Source organism: Diplodia seriata, assembly GCF_021436955.1.
Source record: "Diplodia seriata strain FDS-637 chromosome Unknown scaffold_1, whole genome shotgun sequence".
Classification (NCBI taxonomy): domain Eukaryota; kingdom Fungi; phylum Ascomycota; class Dothideomycetes; order Botryosphaeriales; family Botryosphaeriaceae; genus Diplodia; species Diplodia seriata.
The window spans coordinates 4,690,898-4,715,994 of NW_027117308.1; the positions used below are offsets into that span (position 1 = coordinate 4,690,898).

General features: G+C 58.0%; 3 protein-coding genes across 3 annotated transcripts; all 3 read left to right on the forward strand.

Moving 5' to 3' along the window:
• Nucleotides 1–2,584: 2,584 nt before the first annotated feature.
• On the forward strand, nt 2,585–3,418 carry SLS55_001339 (uncharacterized protein; the record flags this gene model as incomplete). Its single annotated transcript, XM_066772834.1, has 1 exon — nt 2,585–3,418. The coding sequence occupies one exon, from the start codon at nt 2,585–2,587 to the stop codon at nt 3,416–3,418; it is 834 nt and encodes a 277-aa protein (XP_066638113.1).
• An 11,608-nt stretch (nt 3,419–15,026) lies between these two features.
• SLS55_001340 (uncharacterized protein) lies at nt 15,027–15,886 on the forward strand (the record flags this gene model as incomplete). Its single annotated transcript, XM_066772835.1, has 2 exons — nt 15,027–15,403; nt 15,472–15,886. 2 exons carry the CDS (start codon nt 15,027–15,029, stop codon nt 15,884–15,886), a joined length of 792 nt encoding a protein of 263 aa, XP_066638114.1.
• Nucleotides 15,887–22,112: 6,226 nt separating this feature from the next.
• Nucleotides 22,113–24,956, forward strand: NAN1 (NET1-associated nuclear protein 1; the record flags this gene model as incomplete). Its single annotated transcript, XM_066772836.1, is given in 2 exon segments — nt 22,113–22,119; nt 22,138–24,956. The coding sequence occupies 2 exon segments, from the start codon at nt 22,113–22,115 to the stop codon at nt 24,954–24,956; spliced, it is 2,826 nt and encodes a 941-aa protein (XP_066638115.1).
• Nucleotides 24,957–25,097: the final 141 nt, after the last annotated feature.

The following is a 25,097-nucleotide window of genomic DNA, read 5'->3' on the forward strand; positions in this document are numbered from 1 at the left end:
GCGCTTCCCGAGGAGAAAAGGAGACGCAGGACACAACCCGCCCGACCGCGGCCCAAAGCTGGGCTGGCAATCAAACCGCAAGCAAGACGCAGAGCTAGCGGGCGGGCCCTCATTAAAGCGAGCAAAAGAAAAATGAGATGGGCGGCGGCTTTGTGGCTTGGCGCTGACAATAGAGTTGAGGCTCAACTCGCCCGCTCCACCGCCTGGTCCGTGACGGCGGCGCGCGCGACGGGCGCTTGTTCGGGCTGCGCTGGGTTAAAAAAAGCGCCCGAAAAAGAAAACGCCTTGGAGTGGTTCGCTTCGCCAGATCGCGTCGTGAGATCAGGTACGCGATGCGATGCCACGCCGACATGGGCCGGCCATGCGCCCGAGCGGTGAGCTGAACCGCGCTCGCTTTCGTTTCGTCGCCCTACGACCGACGCAGACGCAGCGCAGGCGCGCGGGCACCGAGTGCTGCTGCTGCTGGTGCTGCGCCAGCCACAGCTCCAACGCCGGGGCGCTTTGGATTGGACGACTGCCGCGCCTTGAAGCCTCATCGGGCCCGAGTGCGCTGACGGGGTGCAGCGTGGCATGGCCGCAACGGCGTTGGCGTGGTGTTATTCGGCCTGCCGCCTCGAGGTCAGCAACGGAACGGAACCGAGGGCGCAACAAGCGAATCCACGGCGAGGGAGACGACCGCGTCGGGGTTGCCGACTGAAGGGGCTGTGCGACCATGGCGCTGCAGAAGACGCCCACAGTGGTATTTGTTGTACGCAGGGCAGAGAGGGCAGAGCGCGGCAGCACCTCACCGCATGGCCATTCCCCAGCTCTATTGCGTGCATATGCGGCGGCCGGTCGCACGAACACAGGCACCGTGATGCCCGAATTAGGACACGCGGGCTGCGAAGGGTTACAGCGCGTGGCCGGCGGCTGCGCGCGGTCGCTTCTGGAAAGAGTCAGTCATTCTGACAATTAGTGAGGGTTGGTGCAGCAGCGAGAATTAATCATCCATGACGGCTGCTGGCCCTGACAAACACCGCTCTTGCTCGAACAGGCGCATGCTGCCAGCTTATGTGTGGGCGGCCGTCGCTTTTTGTCAGCAGCGACCGCACCGAGCGCTGGGATGGCGCATGGCGCAATGTGTAAGCCAGCCTTACGAGCCGACACTGTGGTCGTCATCCCGCCTGGAGTTAACTGGATAAGCCCGCCCGCCGTTCGAGCCCGGGCCATGACGCAGTCCGCTCGCAAATAACTAATCGCCGTCCTCTCCAGCACTGTGACTGCGCTCGGCGACTGCAGTGCTGTGGATTGCGCTATTGCGATGGAGGCGGCATGCGCGCGTGCGGCTCGCAGCTGGGAGTAGTGCGCATCCGCGGCATGCGATGCGAGCGCGCCGGAACGGGCAGCAGCCCATTTATTGGCAATGCGAGGTACGAGATGCGCGCAGTTGCGGGCAGAACAAAGCCCTTGGTCGTACGAAAAGTAGATCGACTGCGGGGCCACGGGCGGCAGCCTTCGGGCTCGCGTTCAGCGGCGGATCAGGGAGATGAGCCGCAGAACCTTCGGCATAGTCGGCTGGCCCCAGGCAGCAAAGTCAACACCCAAGCTAACTCCGAATTCCGTCGTCCGGCCGCCGCGATTCAGAATGACTCAACAACGGCGACAGATGACGGCGACAGACGGCGTGCGGTAGCTTGGGTTTGGCTGCGACCCTGCAAGCGGACCGCAGAACGCACCGACGGAAGATGGAGCGGCCGACTGGAAACGGGCGCACAGGGGCTTGGCAGGGCACTGGTCCCTGGCACTGGAGAAGAGCGGAGGAATGCGCTGCTGGGCTGTGGCTTGAGAGCTGACAAACGGACTAGGCGCCAATTCATCTCAGGCCTGCGCAAGGAGGCACGCGGGCACGGAGTTCGCGGCGGACGCCGCCCAAACACGGCGTGTCGCCAGCAGATTGCCGGGCAGAGATGGCGGGGGCTGTTTGAGAGCGTGGCTGTTTTGTTTCCTGCTGAAACAGCGCTGGGCGGGCGGACTGGCTGCGGAGCGTTTGCAGACAGTCGCTCCGAGCGGTGCGCTGGCTTCTCGGGCGACGAGCGCGACAAGCCGGGCTGCGGCCGAGGGGACGGGCAGCGCGGGCACCGCATGTGCGAGACCGGGGTGTTGTGTAAGCCGACGATCTGCGTCCATGCGCTTGCATGGATGGGCCGGCCTTTACAGCTCGGGCCCGGAGACAATCATCAGCCTCGCGGCGGTGAGCACGCACGCACGACGGTAACGCCGGGGTCATCTACGCTGTCTGGGAATCTGAGGCATGGCATAAGTATACCGCCAGACCCGCCCCCCTCTGTCCACCACAAACCACAACATCTCAACATCGACATCGATACCAGCAACAACGATCTTCACCGCGGCACACCTTCCGCCTCGCTTCGCTGCAGCCACGCCTACTTCGCACACCCTTGCTGCTCAGCCCGCCTTCCCGCCCTGCTCACCGCCCGCGGTCTGCATCCCCATACGTACGTTCCAGTCATAGCCGCGCCGAGTTTCGCGCTTTTATTGACTCACCCTCCAGGCACTCCAGCTATATCAACCACGCACATTCACCATGCCTTCGCATCTACGACTCCAATCAAGCTTCGAGCCATTTTCGGCTGAGACCACCCGCTCCTACTTCCCCACCGCCGCACCGCCGGCCAAGAAGCAAAAGATGTCTCTCTCGCAAACCTACTACATTGCCGCCTCGGCCCGCACCAAGCTCACCCACGAGGCCCAGAAGAGCGACCACGACCTGCGCCTGCTCGTCGGCCACGCCAACCTTCTCGACTCCCTGATGCTCGAGCTTGCCGACGCCGAGCGTGAGCAGGAGGCCTGGTTCAACAAGACCGTCAACAAGGCCGCCCGTGCCGAGAGGCACATCCAGTGGGCCGACACCATTGACGAGGAGGTCATGGAGGATGACGACGAGGAGGACGAGGAGGACGACGACATCATCTCCGACAGCGAGTCCGACTCCGACTACGAGGAGGACGACGCCGACTTCGACATGATCGCCCCGCTCAGGCGGATTCCCTCGCCGCCGGTGCGCATCACTACCACCGAGCTCGAGGACGATGACGAGGAGGAGGACGACGAGGAGGACGAGTACTACGAGGACGAGGAGTTCGATGACGAGCACGCTCTCGTCCGCTCGCCATCGCAACAAACGCCTCCCGAGCTCGTCCACGAAGAGGACTCGGATTCAGACGACGACGCAACGCCCACAACACCGCCTCAGCCTACCATCGAGTACAGCGAGAAGGAGAGGCAGGCCATCGCAACAACAGCATACCTCGACGGCAAGGAGTCGCAACTACAAACGACGACACCCGATCAAGCAGCCTTCCTACAAGAAAGCTACTTCCTCGAACGACGAAACGCACCGCTCATAACATCGTACTGAGCAGTGCACAATGTCTCTTGTCTCCTTCCTGTCTCTGTTTATGGCCTCATGAGCGAAGCGAATAATCATCAGCATGGAGTTCCGGCGTTCGTCCTTGATACCTATTTCCTTTCACAAGCATTTTCATTTGGCTGGGGATGTTCAGAAATGCGCGACGATGAATTCCGCGCAGGGTCATGTTTCCACTCTTGTTTTTTCCGCCTGCGCAGCTCAGCGGGGTCTCCCTCCTGTCAGAGACAGTCGAAGGTCGAGGCCCAGCTCGCAGCAGCACACCTTAGCTAGCAACCAATCCCCACCTACTACCTACAAACAAATGACAAACAATCACTCAAAACAAATCCAATCATGACTGTGCCTCATTGTGAAATGCATCACATCGCGCTCGCAGCTTATTCCCCCATCGGGCCAATGCACAAAAAGTCGTACAGACCCCCAAGCCCCAAGCCAACAAGCCAAGGCATGTGATGGGGGCCCTACTCTACCTGCAGCTGCCAGCGCAGCTGACTACTCCCACCAAAGAGAAGAAAAAAGGGCCCCCCAGGCGGCGGCCCCACTGCACCTGCAGCAACAACGCTGTAGAGGAAGGAAGCGCGTAAGCCGCTGGCGCGCTAACTACCACCACTTGCCTACCGCAACACATTCCGAAACGGAAGGGGCGGTGACGGGCGACCGTCGACGGGCACTGGAACAAAGGCAGGAAGAGAGACCAGCTGACCAACACACACCCACTACGGATTACTACCACTACCACTCATTTGCGATCAATTTTTTCTTCCCTTTGCCGACCGACCCTGCAGGCAAAGGCTTTGTGAGCAACGGCGGCCGGCGTTTGTCGCGCGTTTGCGCGTTCGTTGTTCCATTACTCGCACCAATAATGCCGGACCGTACGCCACGCCCCCGCTTCGGCTGGCTGCCTCATACACAACCGCGCCCTGCATTACTTCCTAGTAGTAGCCTTGCGATCATTTTTCCGCCTTGTATGCGTAGTCAATGATGGTTTGTCGCACATTTGCCGACCGGAAAGCCCCATGGCTGACCGAGGGATGCCGCTGTCCTTCACCGTTCATTTCCCATTGCCAAACTAAACCATCCCGCACAACCCGTTCCATTCCGTCGCGCGTCTCCTCCCCAACCCAAGGGAAAGAGGGAAAATCGGCAGGATTCCACGCCAGCCGGCCGGCATCCGGCGTTATGCCAGGTCCAGTTGCAGCTACGTGTGAATCATCCAAACCCCGATGACTTATTCCCATGCCGCCGCCGCCGCCGCCGCGGAAGACGGCGGACTACTATGCACGGCGGTATGTAGTTGACCAACGGCTGGCTTTCGTCATCCGATCGGTCATCCACGGGAGAGAGAGAGAGAGAGAGACAGGAGTCATCATCACTTTCGCGGGCGAGGGGAAAGAGAAGAGTCCAGACCCAAGCCTATGTCTATGATGATGAAACACGTGGGTAACGCAACAACTGTGATGAGTGAGGGCAAAGAGAGAGAGACAAAAAACTGCGGATGACAAAACTCGTTGGCTGCAGATGATGATGTCGGGGCGGGCATGTAATCGCATCACGGGAACGGTGCGGGAAAGAGAGAGATGGAGGCTTCCAGGCCATTCGCTCGCCTTTGTTGTCGTTCGTCTCTTCTGTGCTCGCTTGTGCGCCGCGCCGCACCGCAACAGTTGCCCTTTGTCCTTACCTAGGTCTTTCCCCCTCCCGAGATCGGCCGGCCGCCGGGCGCGGGGCGGTCTCGGGGGAGGGGGACGGACGGCATGCATGCATCAGAAAACCCTCATTGACGACGACGACGACGACGACGACGACGGGACGGCACGGCATGATGGAAGGTGCGAGGCCTTTTTTTTTTTTTTCTCTCATCTTGATTTCGAGAAGTCACGATACCTTCAAAAATGCAAAGCGCTCGGCTCGGCTAGTGATGCCTCGGTCGAGCCTCCGCGGATATGAGTGCCGCCGTCTCTTCTAGCACCCCCGATTTGAGTGGGGACACCTCGTTGCAATTTTTCCTCTGCCCGCCGCGCCGGCGTGATCACATTTGCGCCTCGCCTCGCATATTCCATGATGTGCGAAGAGAGACTCCACAAGAAAAATGAGTTTTTCTGATGATGCAGGGTGCGGAACGGAGGAGAAGAAGAAGATCTCCTCAACTAGTGGGGACGGCGGCGATTACGGACGGGCATAAAGTGTTCAAAATTCTGTTGCTTTTAACGCGGAGGCGGAGGGACTTTACAGTAGTAGCTTGCCATCATGTCGGCCGGAGCTTTGACGACGGAGTTAAGGGTTTCCATGTATGGCTGGCTCCTCACTCCTCCCTCGGGCATTCAGAACACCAGGCAACATCCTATCGTGACCGTTGCAACACCTGTATAATTTTCGCGGGCATGTCCCTTTTTCCACCATGGTGTTTGCACTAGCTTCACGAGCAGCCCCTCACCGTCCTTCCCGATCCGGCCTCGTTCTCAATGCAACGAAGTGGGCGGCGGCCGTCGTCGTACGTCTCGCCAGATAACAGCGTCTACTACTGCCGCTTCGTCTTGCTCCGCCGAAGAACATCATGCCATCGGCCGAGACTGACGATGGGGCACTGTTTCCCCCCTCCTCCTCCTACAGCCGAACAGCGCGCCAGACCCGCGACTAAAATGTCCGTTTCGCGCCTTGTATGCAGGTCAAACAGAGGCTACTGCAAAGCCGCCTCCTTCGACGACCCATAAATCTTTTTTTTCCCCTTCCTTTTCCTCACCACTTGACATCTCGCCGGCACCTATTGGGTAGCGGGCCTCCAGCCCCATGATTGGGGCGGAAAGATGTTTCATTTATTTCCGGCGTTTTCTCTCCGCCCGCCGACGGAAGGATGATGTGTCTGGGGATCAATTTTCGCCGCGCCCCCACCGTCGAATGAGAAGAAAATCGATTTGCTACGGCTAGGTGATTTGCAGCTAGGCAAAATAAGCAGTTGTCAGTGTGGCGACCGAGGGTCTTCCGGGCGACAGTTAATTGTTGACAGCTAACGGGGCGAGAAGAGGGTCGTGCACGAAGGATAGACACGGGCGAATGAACAAGACCCTTTTGACAAGCTGTAGTAGTGGTGCTGTAGTAGTAGTGTAGGTGGTATGTGCCCACGGCTCCGGACTCTGCGTTGTCCGCCCCGCCAAGCCGGCCCCCTTCCTTCCTTCCTTCCCTTACGGGATTGAATACGGATAAGTTTGCGAAGAAGATGATAGTATCCGTAGTGTGGCGGATACTATTATCATCGTCGCGGCAATCGGTGCAGATCCCACGTTACCTCCGGACAATCACCGGTCACCGTCCGCCCACGCGCGGAAACTCGGAAGGGGGGGATATGCGTCCCGTCTCTCTCGAGTCGTCGACGAAAGCAACGGGAAAGCGACTGGGTGACGACACGTGCGATCGCTGATGACACACGGCGCGATGTTGATGACACAAGGGCGAGCAGACCTACTCCATCCGCGGTACAGTTCGGGAGGAAGAGACGGGAGAGGGGGGAAGCGAATGAGAAAGCGATGAACGGTATCCGCACGGCTACTCTGCGACTGCCTAGCCTTAGCGCTGCCGCCTCGGATCTGGGGGAGAAGAAGAGAGCGGAACAAGGCTGACACATGTCGACGAAAGGAGAAGCGCGGAACGCGGCAAGTCGGGTCGTCCAGTCGCTCGCGCTCTCTTCCTCGCGCCGGCCGGATGGCCGAACGCCCGAAGCCCGCGCCAGCCCGCCGAACCCTGGATCGAACGCCACAGCTGTGTGCCATCATAGGTACACCATGGCCGCATCGGGGGGCGCAACGCGCGCCGCAGGCATCCGAGTCAGGGCAATGACGACAGCGAAGGGCGAGAAGAAGAAGACCTCTTTTTTTTTTCTGCCGCTCTGCTCATCATCGAGTCGAGAACCTCGTAATGTACGTCTGCAATGACGTACGCGAAGCGGACGGAACGGCGGGATCTACTGCGAATCGTTCGCCGTCGCCGTCGTCATCGTTGTTTGAGCTTTGCAGGTTTTCGCATTGCGTGCTTGCTTCGGTACGCGAACAAAGGCCGTCGTCGTCGAGGCTGTGATGAGCAAGCAGGGCATACGTGTGCGACGCTGCGCTGCGCTGTGCTGCGCTGGCTGTCTGGGCAACAAAGGGGGCCAACAAGAAACAGGAACAACAGCAACGAAAAAGTAAAAAACCCGAATAAGAAAAAACCTGGCAGCAACAGCACAGCAAGGAAAAGGCGAAAGAAGGGGCAGGTACGGCGAGCAGCCCTCTCTCTCATGGTGACGATCGCCTGCAGGCATTTTTTGCTCGTCTTTCGCTCCGTCGCCCTCAGTCTGCTGCCTTGTTGCGTGCGACGCGAACGACGAAAATCGTTGACTTACTGCCGGCAGAAAAACGCCGTCTCATTGGCCGTGGACAAGGCGCCGCGCACCCCTCCCCCGTCAGGCGTCAAAGGACTCATCGCCAACCAACCTCCCCCCAGCACCGCCGCACCCGGCCACGCAATGGAAAGGAAAAACGAAAAGAACTGCGCCTCGATGTGCTCCCCTTCACTGCCGCTGCTGGCGCGCGGCCGCCGGGCAGGCAAAGTATGTAGGCAGTGTTGGCAGCAGCCGACCGACCAGACCAATCTGCCTTGCATTGGCCTGAAACAGACCGACCCATATCGCCCGCCACGTGAACCGTGGGATTGCTCCATGTCTGCATCGCTGCTTTTTTGCTGTGTCTGCCTCTTTTTTCCGCCTCACCCCCGCGTTAGCGTTTCTGCTTCGATTCCTTCCGCAACCGGCTGTCCGTAGTCGAGACGGGGTTCCTGCTCGGCTCCTACAGCGGCGACGGCGCGGCGGTTCGGGCAGCGCGGCAAGAAAAGAAGCACCATCGTTGTTCCATGTCGCAATCTCCGCCATTTGACAGAATCGGCACGCCACGAATGCTCGCCTACTGCGGGCTAAAGCCGACCGGTGACAGCCTCGTTTTTCCGTTATCGAAGCGGTGTCGCAATCACTACTAAACGGTTCCTTGCTAAAGGATATGTCCTGCAGTAGTGTGGGTGCCGGTCGGTTTTCTCAGTGTAGGCGACTTCTGTGCCAATCGCTGCAGGTGCTTTACGGTGTGTGTGTGGCGGATTGCCCGAATGAGCGACTGCCGGATAGGGTGAAAGCAGGGTTAGCGCGGGGGGGATGGGAAGGGCAGAGGGAAGGAAGGAGGCTAAGAGCGTGTGGCACTTTGCGGTGTGTGTGTGAATATGGGGGCGCTGCGCTTTGTGGGGTTGGACTGGTCCGTGCTTGCGGGGGGCAGGCAGCCTGCCGCTTGACTTGCTGCAACTGCTGCGGGTGCGGTGGACGGTGATTGGACTGCGGTTTGGGGGTCCTGGAGGGGTAGCTGTAGCTCTGCTACCCTGCCATGCGTTTGAGCCTCAGCTGATAGCGATGAGGGGTGGGATGAGGGGCTGGGGGATGATCTCGGGGTTACTCATTGCGCGTAAGCTGGTTGGGACGGTTCGGTGGGGGGGCGATCTGAGGTGGGATGGTGAGGGTGGTGGTGTTGAGGCTGCTCAGGTGCCCGCTTCCGGTTTCGCGATGCGCGGCAGCTGCGCCTGTGGGTTGTTGGTTGGGGGCACTTGCCGCGCGACCTGCCTGCGCCGAGAGCCACGGCGCATGGGTTCACGCGGCGGGAGAGCAGCGGCGGACACGCAGGAAAAAGCAAGCCGGAGGCAGCGGCTTGTGCATGCCGTGCATGATCTGAGTTCCTGCGGTGTTCGGGTGTCTACGGAGATTGAGCCTGGTCACGTCCACCCTCGCCGGAATGTCTGTCCCTCCGCGTCGCCGGACCACGGGACCTTTAGACCTACTGCCTTGTGCGGAATCTTGCTGCCTGGCCCTTTTCCTGCGCATTGCGCATTGCGCCGCGCAGCTGCGGAACGCGCGGAGGCCGAGGCTCAGCAGCGCTGTTCGTCATCCGCGCGTTGCCTTGTCTGCCTCGCCGACTCCGTGTCCGTCGCCGTCGCCGAGGATGCCGACGCGTCGAGACGAGATGATGCACGGGACGGGAGCTGGCAGGCTGCGCGCGACGCGGGTTGACGCGGACGCGGGCTCGCAGGAGCTGCATTCCGCGCCTCTCCACGCGCACCCCTCCCCCGGCCTGCTGACCGTGTCTGGATTCTTCATTGCATCTTGCTCATCTTCGATCACCAAGCAATCTTCGGTGCCCGTCCGTCTGCAGGCTTTGTGAGTCAACATAGAGGTACGTCCACACGACACCGTCATCGGATCCGGTGTCGACAATTTCAAATCCGTTATGCTCTCGCGCTGGGCACACCTCATGATTACACCAAACCCCGTCTGCCGAATCGGTCTATCTTTGCTTGGCAACGACAAGGCGCACCTACGCCTTCTGCTCGCGGTGCCATGTCCGTACATACCAGCAAAAATCGGACAACTTCATCTTGCATCTTCACCGACTTCTGCTACAACCTGCCATTACTGGCTTTCAGCTCTGCAGCATGACGCACGGGAGGCTGCAAGCATGCTGGACAGTTTTCTTTTCCAAATCTTGCCGCAGCCCCATGAGCATGTTCCTTGCGTAGCACGCGAGACACTGTGGCTCGACGTCAGTACCACGCGAGAACTGAACAATAATACTTTGCTTCTTCCGCTGCTGCTCCCCACCGGCACGAGGTCTCCCCACACGGGATTCCTTTTCGCGGGGTGCGTTGCCACCAGAGGTTGTGCGGGCAAGGGTCGCCAGACTTGCCCCCAAGCCGCAAGTCCAGGAAAATCCGTCCCTGATCGGCGGCCAAGGCATCCTCCCATTCGCCATACACGCCTATACATCTATACCTTTCACATGCCGCACCCCGGCCTTTCTTCCTACTCGCGCCCACTGACCGCCATCTTCACATCTCGCCGAAGCTAAGGTTATTCGATTCCTTGCTTCACGCCCACGAGGCAGTCCACGCGCATAATGCCAGACACCGACAGTGACAGCCATCTCCCGCCTGCCATCCTTCACGCCACTGCGGCGCATCGCCTCCCGTGCCTCGTAACGTTTTCCTCCCCTCGGCCAACCAATTTCCCCAGCGTAGTCTCCCGCCGCACTTAGCGCTGCATTATTCGCGATAAGCTTCCCCCACAGACAGCTTCGCCCTTGGCCAACGGAATTGCACGAAACGGTTCCAAGTGGCGCAAATGTAACGGGGGTCTGTGCGGCGCGCGTTGTAAGTATTGCGGTACCTTGCGCCACAACAGCAACGTGGTTGCCACACCCTAAAGAAATGCCCCGGCCACCAAACGAACTGCCAGCCCGACGATAACACTAAAACGCGCTGGACCCCCAAGCCGGCCCAGGGACCAGTTGCGCGAGAAGGCTAAGAGAAGCGAACTATTGGCCGCACTGTGCAGGCGGTTTGGTCTCGTCGCCGAATGAGGCTTGCAAGCGCCAGTCGTCGGGCTGCATTCTTCTCATTTTCCATCTTTCGCGGACTGATCCCATACGCCTAGGGCGGGCCCCTAGTCTTCACGCCTAAACAATGTAGCGAAAGGTTGATTGCCCGCGATCGTCTTTCAACGTAGGTGGGCGTTGGGCCAAAAAGGAAGAATAGGGCTGGCGGCCCAATCAATTGCAATAATGGCCATGGGCTGGCTCGTCGAGACGGGTTCATCTCGAGACCGGACGTCGTGACTTGGGCCCTCCTCCTCCGCTTCAACTGGGCACGCCTTACCCCGCGGCCGGGCGGGCTCATCTTTTTGCCAGTCATCAGTCAAACGAACGGATGATGGCCGATGCTGCGGGACGATCGTCAGGCACCGGCCAGGGGATGGACACCCGTCGCCGACGAACCGCTCTCTCATCATCCAGGGGGAAAGGGGCCGGGGACCAGCTCCCCCACCACCACTTACTCGCCATCGTGCGATGAGACCATCGATGAAGTGTTCTGATAACGTCGTCGTCGTCTGTCTCCATCATGTGGATGCGGGCAACGGGCCCCGCCGACGTCATCACGCAGATATGGTCTTCAGACCCGCTCGCTGCTCGACATTGCATATATTCCTCGCCTTGCTTTTTTTCGCTGTCCCGCGATAGCCTCATCATTGCGGGGAGGGTGGGAGGGGGGGCGGCGCAAAACGGTCTTTTTCCTACATGGCATTGTGCACAATTCGCTCCTCCGTATACGTGCAGTAGCGCCCGTCCTGAATCGCAGCTGCGACGAATCACGGCGGCCGCCCGCCAGGGGAGCAGAAGGGAATGGAGCCAAACAACTCATCACGGCCCCACAGCAACGCTGCATGTGAAGGACGGAAAAAACCAAGGTTCCGCTGCTGCAGACGAGAATAATGCACGAACACCCACCCATCCACCGGCTCTTCGTTGCCCGCCCGCCGCGCACGAGCACGTACGCGCGCGGGAAGCGGGTAGTGTGCATTGCAGTGGTGGTGGGTATACCGGTGAACCCGCCAGCCAGCTCTAAACACAGACCGCCATTTGCCTTGGTCGTCGACCATCTCCACCTCTGCTGCGAACCCACACACACCAACCCCACACGCGCGCAGCGCGCTAGAGCCCCTTGGACCTGACCGGCGCATGGCTCGTTCCTTCGAGAATGCACAGAAGCGAAAAGTTTCGCCCTTCTGGAAGCCGCCGAACGTTCGACGCCGCTTCCATTGCATGGTTCCTTCCTTGTTTTTCCTCTTCGTATCTGCCCGATCCCTGGCTTGCAACGTCGGTCATGCGGCTCAAGAAGGGGAACAGGACATGGTTCGGCTGGACCCGAGGCTTGCGGGTTCTCATGCACGACAGAGTGACGGTCAATGATGGCTGCAGCCTGCTGGTACGGACGCTTTGGCCAGGAGAGACGAGTTCTGCTGCCCGTGGCTGGATGGGCTGGATGGCTGATGGCTGCGCCTTTGCCGCAGCCTCCCGGGTGCCTGCCTCTGCTGACGATGTGTTTTGTGGTGCGGTTGGTGTGATGGTGGTGAGGCTGGTGGGGGGAAGGAAAAGGTCTCGTCTGTTGGTGGTGGCTGGGGGTTGTTGCTTGTGTCAGCAACGGAAGGAAGGATGTGGCAGGATGGTGGTTTCTGTGGCTGTGGCTGTGGCCAGCTGGCTGTGCTGCTGTGCGTGTTCGCATCGCGTGCACGTGGCGGGCCGGATTGATTCAACTTTTTTTTTATCCGGGCTTTAAAAAGGTATCTCTTGCTCGCAGGATCGGGGATTGTGGCAGTGGTTCTTCGTGCATTACCGGCTTCGCACTGGGCTGCGCACTGGTGCGGCAAGAACCAAACCAACCCGGCCACTTCCTTGAGGGCTTGTATGTTCTTTCACTGCGTGCTTCTTGGTGGTGTGGTCAGTCCGGGTCCGAGATATCAACGAACGCTTGTTGATGCGTCGTACCACCTCAGGTGATGCTCGTCAGTATCAAGCGCTGTTGATGGTCAGACTTCTAAGGGGCTTCTTGATGCTGTTCAGCAAAACGGGGAAGTGGTGGTGAGAGACCTCTCTTCAACATTGAGGAAGAAGCTGCCACCAAGGCCACAAACCGGACAGTTCGGGTACCCAGCTCGATGATGTGTTTGTTTGAATACCAAACGACAAGCGCCTGGTCGAGTCTAATTGTTGCTTGAGAATACAACAGCATTTAAGTAAAATATCAAACCACTCCGCATTTGATCACATGCTACGCTGTTGGTGCTGCTCTCACATGCTCCAAGAACACCAGTTGTGCCCAAATTCACATCTTGTGACCGCATGCGTGCTCATTCCTGACAGCTCGTGGCCACAACCACGTCACGGAGCAGCTGGTGGGCGCGGGGAGGCGGCGGCTACATTACCTTGACTACTCCACAGCATCGCCTTGGATTACAACAGCAAGACAGAACCGCAGATTGTTCTTACTATCGAGCTTTTTGCTCAAAAGCACTTTGCTTGATCCACGAGGCGTATTACACTTGGGTGTCGCCTCCGGTGGTCCCAGGAAGACGTCTGCAGCCCGCTCACTTCGATGCTGTAGCTCTTGTGAAAGTGATACGGTTGCTGTTGTACACCCGCTGCTGTTTTTCATTCTTACTGGTCATTGCGGCTCTGCAGCATCTCTTCATCTTGATGACAGCCTTCGGCAAACGGAGAAGCTTTAGTGTAGTCGTGGATCTGTAAGTCCAGACTAAGCCACGGTTGGAGAGGCACAAGAGATCCCCACAGTGATCTGCCTTCCCTTGATTGAGTCGCCTTAGGAAAGAAACCTCCGGCTCCATGATGTATGTGTGGATGATCCATGTCCGACAAACGGGAGGCTTTTATGCTGTGCGATGCAGTGGTTGCAGACTTCGTGGACTCCCGTCATGTGTGTCACGCGCTGCATACCGGCAATGATGAACACGGGGCACCATATCCCCGTTGGATGACTATAAAGGTCCATGAACTCTCTTCGATGCAAGGCTCGATATTTCAATCACTTCCAATTTGGAATATGACCTGTCGGACAATACAAACCCAGAAAGCGATCGAACTGCTGCCTTTTCGTTTCATTACGGCTGAATCTTATATGCACGAGGATTCTACAGTAGGTGAATGGTGACAGGGCGGAGAGTTGATAATGAAGGTGGTGTTTAACAGATAAAAATGATAGCAATGAACAACCGCTATTGGTGATGCTCATGAGCTTGAAACAGTGATGTTTGACATGATCTAGAACCCCGGAAACCCATCTCACGGTTCCCGTAGCGTATGTCAAACCATACACTCACTTGGGCCGGGAATAGTGCCCCACACCCCTGCCGGACTTTGGCTCCGGATTGCCGCAAGAGGAAACAAGAAGATACCCTCTAAGTGTGTCTCCACATCAAATTCACGCCATCAGCGATGAGTGCGAAGTGCGCGCTCCCCACTGATTTGAATTACGACTTCCCAGCTTTGGCCGCCCAGTTGGAAAACATGCCGTCTTCATTCACGCTGGCGAGCGTGGGAGTCGTGTTGCTGCAGGGTCTGGCGGACGCCGTTGAGGTCCGGCTCGACTAACTTCCTTAGTGGGTGGTGGAATGACATTTGTTTGTTTTGAAAGCTTAAATGGATATTCCCGCGAGGGGGCTTACAGCCGGAGATGATCCACAGCAGAGATGGGACTAAGCCCAGTCGAGTCTTACTATTCTGGGAAAATTGCTATGTGCGGCTCTCGATCTTCAACAGTAGTATGGGCCTTAGTCTACAAGTTGCAAACAGCCAACGAAGTGTACGTGATGATATCACGATCGGTTGATGCGGATGTGGATGGGGTGTGACGATGGGTATAAAAAATGAAGAAATGGGAGTTGGCAACAGGACTGGAACACAGCGTGGACCCTCTGCTCCTGGGGTGAAGAAGCATAGTTCACGATGGCAAAGTAAGAAGAGTCGAAGCTCGGAAAATGCGTGGTGTTAGGTTTGCGGTTGACCCGCGCGCTAAGGGCAAGCGAGGTGCTTGTTTGCTAGCCTACCACCCGCTGGGCTGCCGCTTGCGCTTATCGCGAACACCACCGTTACGCATTCAGACAGTGCGGCAGGCTCTGCCGATTTTCCGCTGCATTCTTCGGAGTATATAAAGCTACCATGTTTCCCGTCGACAACCCACGTCATCTGTCAACATGTTTATCACTCCTCTTGTGCTCACTTTCGCGACCCTCACTGCCAGCGCCGTATTCCCTTCGTCGTATTGCACCCAGCCGGTCACGCGCATAGAGTGGCGCCAGCTGTCTGATGGCGATCGCCAAAGCTATGTCGCCGCCGTCCGTTGCTTGAGGACGAGGGAGTCGGTCCTCGGTCTCAACACGAGCCTCTACGACGACTTTCCTTACGTCCACAACGCGCTCAACAAGCGGAGTAAGCTTGCCATTGATCCGGAGTATCCAGCTACTAAGACCGAAACAGTCCATTTGGTAGCAGCATTCCTCCCCTGGCACCGCTACTTTGTGCATCTGTACGAGCGAGCGCTCCAAAGCTGCGGCTACAACGGCAGCGCGACGTAAGTGCCTCCTCCCAGCCGCCTCCCGATCAAACACCAAGACAAGCAGCTAATGTTTATCCCCAAAGCTACTGGGACTGGGCCTGGGACTCGATAGACCCGATGGACCGCGCGCCCATGTGGGACGCCAAAACCGGCTTCGGCGGCAGCGGCAGCCAGCAGAACCGGTCGCTGTGCGTGTCCGACGGGCCGTTCAGGGACTTCCGGCCCGCCTACCTGAGGAACACGCTGCACCCGCACTGCCTGGCCCGCAACTTCAACAACGGCACCGACTTCCCCGGCGACATGTCGGCCCCCAAGTACTCGCCCACCGTCGTCAACAAGATCCAAGCATTAGGCAACTACAACACTTATCGGCTGGCCATGGAGGGCGGCCCGCATTTCTCCATACATCGCGCCATCGGGGGCGACATGATTCCCGCTACCTCGCCGAACGGTGTGTTCCCAAGTGCAGTCTGCGTAGGGGTTGGAGTGGTTGGCTGATGTTGATGTTAGATCCCATATTCTTCCTCCACCACGGCCAGATCGACCGCCTCTGGTACCAATGGCAACAGAAAGATCCCGTGAAGCGCCACAAAGAGTACAGCGGGATCAGGACGCAGAACCAGTTCGACGGCACGACGCCTCCGCAGGCGAACCTGAATGATATCCTTCCGATGTTCGGCCTCGCTGCGGACCTTCCCGTGAGCAAGTTCCTGACGACGCAGAACGACGTCTTGTGTTACAAGTACTAGTATCACAATCCGGCCGCAGTCGGAAGGAGGAATTGTCGCGGTGAGGAATTCGAGTTGGCTGGGGCTGGCACTCCACCAATGTCTATCTCCACGCAGACGCTATGGTATCTTTTGCATACGAAAACTCATTTTTCCCATTTCGCCAAATTCATGTCGAGCAGATCAGCAGAGTCGATTACCTTTCTTCATTGCCGTTTTGTCTGCTTTTCAAACCCATGCGTCAACACCAGATCTCTTGTCCCTATCCACTTCACGATTACGTAATTCTCCCCCTTCCCCGTGCGCACATATTTGTGTATATAAGCTCAGTAGAATCTATCCATGTAAGAACGCAGCAGCGTCAATCTCCTTTGCATGAACTCGAACACTTACATGAGTATTGCGCCACTTTCGGCTTTCCTTTCGGCTATCCGATACAGCGACTCCGCGTCATCTATTTACATATCCTCGCCTCTGTTCCTTCCCATACTTTAACTTTGAGAGCCGTTGCAAATCTTCATCATGAGGTAATGCTGTCCTTCAGCACCAAGTTTGAGGATGGAGACCGGCATCGAGTTCCAAACCGTGCCAGTGTTGAACCCTCCTATCGTAGAAGCCGGAACAGTCGAGGGTTCTGGTTCCATGCCGACAAAGGCAATTTTAGGGGGCTCTTTCGGTGTGATGAGTGAAACAGTTCTGGAAGTATGCTCGCGTGTGTGCTCATGATTGAGGATACGAGTACAGGACGTCCTGCTTTTATGTATGTTTTTTTGCATGGGACGCAGGTGCCAATCTTTCACGCAGGAAAAAATGCACTTGACACGAATTGCCAAGCGCTAGTTGTATAAATATGACATGTCATTCGATACAGACTGAATCTGAAAGACAAAATGTTATTCTTCCATCGGAGAGTGCTGCGAGCCCACTTGTTTTGCCTTCTGCTCCCCGCTGGAGATGTCGGCAAACGCCTCGTGTATCTCCACATTTCTTGTTTGACTTGACGATTTTGACGATTGGTAGCATCGACTTTGCGTGCAAAAGCTCAACCATCTCGGCAAGTCTTGCTTTTCAGTATTATCGTGGAATGATGAAGCTGCTGAAAATTCAAAGTGGCCATGATTTCAAGTGAATAGCAGGACTGCATCCAAACAAGGACTCCCCCAAAGTCGAAGAATATGTCATCGAGGGCCAGGCGGAAACACAGTCAAAATTCCTCAACGCCGGTGCTACAGCGTTGCTGGTCCCGTTTGAGGAACGGAGCTGAGATCAGAAAGCTCGGCAACATATATGAATATTGATCCTCGAGTGTGCTTCGGCCAGCATCCAGCCTCGTGCATGTGATCTACGCTCCGCTTATATTTGCCGCAATGACAAATGTGCCAAATGCAAACTGGACAGCTTCACTCTGCTTCAGCAACCAGTCTTCACACGGACAACAGACTGGCGCGCTGTTGGGAGATATACGACACGATCACACGGTACTTTGGATGGCCTCGGCACCCCAAAATTTACTTGCACCAATTGCTGATGAGTTTGAGCCCCATCTGCAACTAGCGTAGCGCCTCAGCATCTTCCAACAATGAAGAGTCTCGTCAGTGTCGGCCGATGTCCTCACGCGAGCCCTGGGCACCGAAGTCATCGAGTCGCGGTGTCCAGGAGAACAGCATCCCCCAGTATTATTGTTCGTATCGTCAGCGTCCCCACGAACAGTTGCTCTGTCTTTTTGATACGTGTCTCTCCCGAGAACGATCCACTGTCCCACACCAAACAGTCGCATCAAGCAAACGCCTTTTTATCCACCACCACCTCACCCCCCACGAAAAAATCCCCGCGTGCCCCGCTCCGCCATGCGATGCGATGCGATGCGCGGCCTCGACACACGTGCGGCGCGCCGCCGCTCGACCCGTGACTCCATCCCCCCCTCTCCGCCAGGTCGAGTCTTCGTGGTTACGACTTAAAGCAGGCCCAATCGTCTCCGACGTTCAGCGTACCACCGATGCGCTTTGCGTTAATCGGAAAACCATGGACTTCAGTAACTGTGGTCCTGGTCTCTACAACTCAAATAACACGGTTCTACTTTCCGTCGCGCGGCCCCGCGGCGTCCGCAGTAACTGGTCCGGCACGCGCGATTGCTGCCCGGTCATCATCACAGCCCATGCATGTTGCTGAACAGCAATCTCCCTTGCTGCTGACGGCCAGCATCAGAGGTCGCGGCGACGCGTCGTTGGTTGATGGGCGGGAAGTGACTCTTCCCGCAGTAATGATGTCAAAATTCGGGACAGAACACAGAGTCAGCTGAAGCATCCTGTGTCTACGCAAAATGCATTGCGCGCCTTTGGTTCGTGAACAACAGTCCGCTCACTGAGCTGTCGTTTTAAAGCGTTTCCCGTGGACGCTCGGTGCTAGTAGCTCACGAGGGTTGTGAGACCCGAATGCAGAGGAGTTGGCAGCAGCAAGCAGCAGACGCGCCCCGTCCAGCCGCTGCAGTTGGGATCGACTCGGATCGGATCCTATAAAACACCCCAGCTCGCCCCCCGTCGGCACTGAAGTTGTGCCAAGGTGGACTTTCTGACGCCAGACAATGTCAAAAAAGGAAACTTCGGTGATGAGTACAACAGATTCCTGACAGAACTGCGTGCGGGAGAGACGGGAGAGCGTGACCGTCGCAAGTCTCAGACCAGTCTACGCCGCAATCATGGCTTTGGAAGCCTGACGATGCTGATGGTGAGCATCGCAGGAAGTTGATGGATGCCGGCATTGCTCGTTGTTTGTCCGAACCGCTGTGGTACTCGGCCTGCCTGGCTCCCACGTATGACGCGAGTTGGGCGGCAGACGCGAAAGGCAAAGTGTTGGGATGACTCATTCGATGGTACAGGCAAGTGATCACATTTCCATCATCCAAGCAAGTGTATGCTTGAATCGTCTCTGGAAAGAAAAAAGAGAGAAAAGGCACACTGCTCTTGTCCGAAGAAAGTGTCCAGAAGCCCCCCAGACCCCCCGCTTTTAAACCGTCCTTCAGTCGTGGGTACCAACCACATGTCAGCTGGACCGCTTCACCGGCCCTGCTGACTTCTCTGAGCGATCTGCTCGTGACCCGCGTTGGTTGGTCCAGCACGCGGCGGCTTGGACGTGCGGAGCGAGCGGCGGATCGATATATAGGTCTCCTTTCACTCCTTTGGCTAAGCTCGGTAGACAACCGTGGCAGAGCTGCGAAAGCATGATCGTTGAGAAAGACTTGGAGAGAGGATGGGGAGTCGACAATGCAGAACTGGTTGGCGCTCTTCCTGTTCTTGTGCTTGTGTCGTCGTTGCAGGGGACGATGCAAGTGCGATTGGCCGACAAGCCGTGCTGGTGTGCAGCATCAAAGGTTCATGATGGCGGGGATGCTTTGAACACAATGGTGATGATCACTGCGAAGGGATGCAGCATCTTTCGCCGCAGGAAGCTGGTGCAGTCGGTGCGGATTGTGGTGGTCAAGCCCTCCAAGGCAGTAATAGACACCACTCCAGCCCTCCAAGACAGTGAAATCTGTTGTTTTTGCCGCTTGTATACTTGGAGAGGAATTGCGTTCCCGAACAGTCAGTTGCTGCTCCGAACCACCGCATAAACCCAGCTTTTAAAGACACGCCACAAGCCCCCATCACCAGACCACGGACACCCACGACGTCATCGACCCTGCAAGCCACCTCACAGCCATATTCAATTCTTTTTGATGTAAAGTGGTGTATCCCATAAACCCATCCTCTCCCGGGGGGGAAGGGAAAAAAAAAAGGAAAAACGACGCCCGGCATGCCATAACTGCTGTACACGGCCTTATTCACGCGCTCCCCTCCCATTTCACGAGGAGAGAGACCCGGAGCGACCCACGATCCGCCTCCATCTTATAGCGTACATCACCATCATCTCGACCTCAAAGTTCCTTCCGCTTCCGACGCGCCGTCCCGTATGACGCGGTGTCGCACTCCTCTCGATCTGCCCTCCCCTTCTCTTCCCTTTACGCGGGGAGCAGCAGCTCGCTCCAGCTGCTGTGCAGGAACGCGACGCCAGCCTATCGACGAATCGCAAATCAGCATCGCCATTCTCCATTCCATTTCCCCGACAATCCACAGCCGCTCGCCTTCTGAGCTCTTGTCTCGGCCGTGGAGCGGCGTGTGTGAGAGAGAGAGAGAGCGAGAAAGAGAGAAAGAGGGAGAGAGGGAGAGAGAAGAAGAAAACTTACAGCGAACATGGCGACGCCGGTGATGACGGGGCGGTTCTCGGGGTTGGTGGCGGTGGCGTAGGCGGTGGAGAAGATGCTCTGCGACTCGGGGCGGCGGGCGGCGGGGACGGGTGCGCGCTTGGGGGCCATTGTTGTTTGCTTGTCTTGCTGTCTGTGGGATGGATGGGTTTGGTTCGTTTGCAGGTGCGTGCCGGGAGGGAAAAAAGGTGTTTTGCTGCGCGCGGTCGGTCCCAATGTTAGCCCGACGGGCGTTTTTCGCTTTCTCGGAAGGGTTTCGACAAGGGTGGAGTGAGGCACGTACGGTGTTGGCGGTGGGGATGGGTGGTGTTGCTTTGATGTGGGTTGGTTGGAGCTTCGGTCGGTGGTGACGGAAGGCATGATGCAGTGCACATTTTTGGGTGACTAAGCAGACGCGCGCCAAGAATGACGATCGATAGATAAATTCGCGGGATAAAGAAGGCGTCCATGGCGGGCCATTTGCCGCCACCAAAGCACTTGCGAGCTGCGGAAATCTCACGTTGGAATTGGGGCAGCGTGTTCCATTGTCGGATGCTTATCTGGGGGCAGGGACGACTTCTCCAGTCATCGTGTTTGCACGAGATGCTGTCAAATGGCGGGGAGACCGTGTCTGGATACTCAAAAGTCACCCACCTACTCAGAAGTCCAAGTGCAGTCTTTTCAGAAAAGTCCAAGGCTTCCCTCAAGCTTCTAGTTTCGTGTTCCACCAAGAAGATACATATAGCCGCTGGGAAAATTACAAAAACCCCTGCGCCGGAAAACGCCTTTCGCCAATATGCCTCTGATCTTTTTTGTGGTGCCGCGCGGCTTGCACCCCTTCAACTGGGGGTATCTATGCGCCCTGGCGGATGCGCTGGAGCTCGCGCTCGGCGTTGTTGTACCTGGTCCGGGTCAGTCTCTGCCCACCCGCATGCAGTCATGGGCTATACATACTTGAGCAGCTTCTCGATCAGGTCGACGTGGGTCATGACCATGCGGCGGCAGCAGTAGCGGTTGAGTCTGAGCTGGTCCATGGCGTCACTGCGCAGCCGTCAGTCGCGTGCTCTCGAGGCTTCGGGGCAGAGGCCGCTTACCCCTCGTGGACACCCTCCTCAATCAGGCCGACGAAACGTTCCCAGAGGTCACCGATGACCTGCCCTTGTGTTAGCAGGGTGGAGCGGAAGCACTCGGCGCGTCGAGCTGCATGGAAGCGTACCTTGCCGCAGGAGAAGCACCGGACGGGGATGATCATGGTGGCGGTAGCGAGCTAGAAGGGCGGCGACACGGAGCTGGGCGACTAGGGACTGCGCGGAGAGGTGGTCGAGGTGAGGGAGGGAGGAGGGCGTTTGTTCGGGGCGAGGCAAGAAAGACTTCGGAGGTGCCAGCGCCAAGACCCGCGCCCGCGAAAAAGTACGACGCCGCGCGACAAAAGTTCACCACAACCATCTCCAGCCCGACACCACCATGGCCGCCCCCACCACCGTACAGGACGCGCCCGCTGCGTCGCAGGACGCCCGCCGCAAGAGAAAGGCCAAGGACTCCTCTGCCACCAAGCACGACGCCAAGCGCATCCGGACGCAGGACGAGAAAAACGCGACTTCCGGGACAAAGCAGGCCAAGACCGAGACTGCCCTGGCCATTGTGGGGGACAAGAATGCCCAGGTTGCAAAGCAAGAGGGGGATGCAGTCAAGACCAGGCTCCGCCCGGACAGGAGCAGCTGGTACACTTCGGAGCCTGCGGGCGGCCGTTTTCTGCCCATCGACCCTATCTTCACCAAGGATGAGAGGTACGACGGCCCGCGAAGCTTGCAATGGCGCCCCGCTGATTGTGTGCCCCAGATATCTTATTTTCGCAACCGTGAAGGCTGTGCACATCTACTCGACCGCAACCTCGCTTCTCGTCCGGACCCTTCCCATGGGTACCACCCACAACATCACCGCATACGCCTTGTCAGACGCTGATGCAAACAACCTGTACGTTTCCGACGCGTCTGGCTACGTCGTTCTGTGGGACTGGGTGAGCGGAAAGAAGATTAAGCGTTTTAACCTGTCCGCTGCCATCCGCGGCATCGCAGTCAACGCCGTCGAGGGCGACAACGGAGACAGGATCGACAATGTCTACACTCTGGACAAGGGTGAGCAACACGTCATCTGCGCCCATAGGTTACGCGGCCACAAGGACGAGTCTGAAAATATGGCTCAACCTCTGCTTAAGACCCGCGTTCCTCTTCAGTCTTTCACGGTTTCTGGCGGTGGTCAAGTTATTGCCGCGGCGGCCAAAGACCGCGTCTTTGTTGGACACCTGAGGAACACCTCTGCTACGGCACCCAAGGATTTCGTGTACATCTGGAGGGAGCTCAGCTGCACACAAACAATCACCTCGATTGACATCCGAGTCAACCGCCATGATTCTACCAAAGCCACGCCAAAGAAGGGCGCACCGCCACTTGGTCAGGTCAATTTGGCCATTGGCTGCGCCAACGGTGCACTGCTTGTGTATGAGGACATCATTGCTAAGCTGAGCAATGCCGAGAAGCAGCAAAAGAAGGACTCCAAGGATGCTCCCTCGGCGCTTTCCCTGGCTCCTCGTAATCTTCACTGGCACAGGAATCCCGTTGGGGCCGTCAAGTGGTCATTGGATGGCAACTACATCATTTCCGGTGGCCAGGAGACGGTTCTTGTTCTCTGGCAGCTTCAAACCTCGAAAAAGCAATTCCTTCCCAACCTCACGTCTGCTATCGACGGTGTCGTCGTGTCCCCGAGCGGGACTTCCTACGCCGTTCAGCTTGCAGACAACTCGGTCATTGTCCTCTCAACAACCGAGTTGGTCCCCAAGGCCAACATTGCCGGAGTTCAGTCGCGCTTCTTCACCCCTGAGTCGACTGTGGACAAGGATATACTCGACCAGGTCCACCGCACGGCTGCTGCCATCAACCCGCAGAATCCCAACCAGATTCTGCTATCCGTCCCCGCATCGCAACCCAGGACCGAAGCAGGCACCACCAACCGTCCGGCTCCCTTCCTCCAGGCTTACGACATCTCGTCCAACCATCACGTCTTCCGCCAAGCCATCACGCGCAACAACGCCACCATCGTCAACCAAGGTCCGAACGCAACCAAACTGCGTGAGCCTGATCTTCGTCACCTGCAGCTTAGCCACGACGGAAAGTGGCTCGCTACTGTCGAAGAGTGGGCTCCTCCAGTGGAGGATGTGGAACACCTCGCGGCGGAGAAGAAGATGGTGGATGAAGAACAACATGCCAGGCGCGAGGTCTACCTCAAGTTCTGGCTCTGGAACGAGGAGAAGGCGCAGTGGATGTTGGAGACGCGCATCGACGCACCGCACAGGTTCGCCGACAAGGTCATCTCCGGCCGCGTCTTCGACCTGAAGTACGACCCGAGCAGCACGTCGTTCGCGACCGTCGGCGAGGACGGCTTCGTCCGCATCTGGGCGCCCAAGACGCGGCTGCACGACGGCACCGTCGTGCGCGGCAGCAAGGGCGAAGGGCTCGTCACCTGGTCGAACCGCGACGCCGTCCGGCTCGAGGCCGCGGTCGAGGGCCTCGACGCCAACTCGGACATACCCAGCGAGGTGGTCCCTGTCCACGCGCGGCTCGCGTACTCGCCCGACGGCTCGGTCCTCGCGGCCAGCCAGGAGTTCTTCGGCAACAACAACAACAGGAGGGCCCACGGGCTCGTCCACTTCATCGACCCGGCGGCGGGCGCGATCCGGCACTCGCGCGGGGGCCTGTACACGACGGGCCTGGTCGACCTCGGCTTCGTCGGCCGCCGGCTCGTCATCGTGTCCAACTCGCTCAGCGTGTGGGACCTGGTCGACGACGAGCTCGGCTACGGCTACAGCTTCCGCCCGCTCGGCCTCAGCCGCGGCCAGAAGGCGGAGATTGCACAGCTCGCCATCAACAACAACAACGACGACGCCGACGGCGGCACCTTCGCCATCTCCCTCCCGCTGCCCGACGGTGCCAGCAGCGAGAAGAAGAAGAAGAAGGATAAGAACAACAAGACCCCCGCCGCTGATGCCACCGCCGATGCCCCCGCCACCGATGCCAAACAACCCCAACAACCCCAACAACAACAACCCAAGAAACGCCAGTCCAAAATCTTCGTCTTCTCCACCTCCTCCCCCCGCCCGCTCTACTCGATCGTCGTCCCGCAAATCGTCACCGCCCTGCTTCCCGCGGCTGGCGGCAGCAGCAAAGGCTTCATCGCCCTCAACTCGGCCGCCGAGATCCGCGTCGTCGCGCCCACGGCGGCAAGCCTGCAGCTCGTCGGGCCCGTGGCGGCCATGGATGAGGATTTGGGAGCGTTGGCGTTGGAGCCGCTTGTTGTTGATGGTGGCGAGGAGAGTGATGAGGAGGACGGGGAGGGGGAGGAGGGGGGTGGGGAGGTTGTGGAGGAGGTAGGCGAAGGGGATGGGATGGACGCAGGCGGCGATGAGGCCGATGGAGAGGAAGAAGGGGATAAACCGGTTGTTAGGCCGGAGATGCTGGCGCGTGTGTTCGATGTCGGGCCGAGCTTTGCTTTGCCACCTGTTGGGGATCTGTTTGAGGCTGTTGTTGGGTTGTATGGGAGGAAGCCTAGGGGTGCTGTGGCGGCGGCGTGAGGGCGATGAGGGGGTGGGCGTGGGCGTATACGTGTGTGTGGGTGTGTTTGTTGCCATCATGCATTGTTAATAGGCGTATAGCGGGTTGGTTGGTTGATGGGTGGCTCGGTGGGGTGGTTAGGTATCAAAAAGTTGAATTTT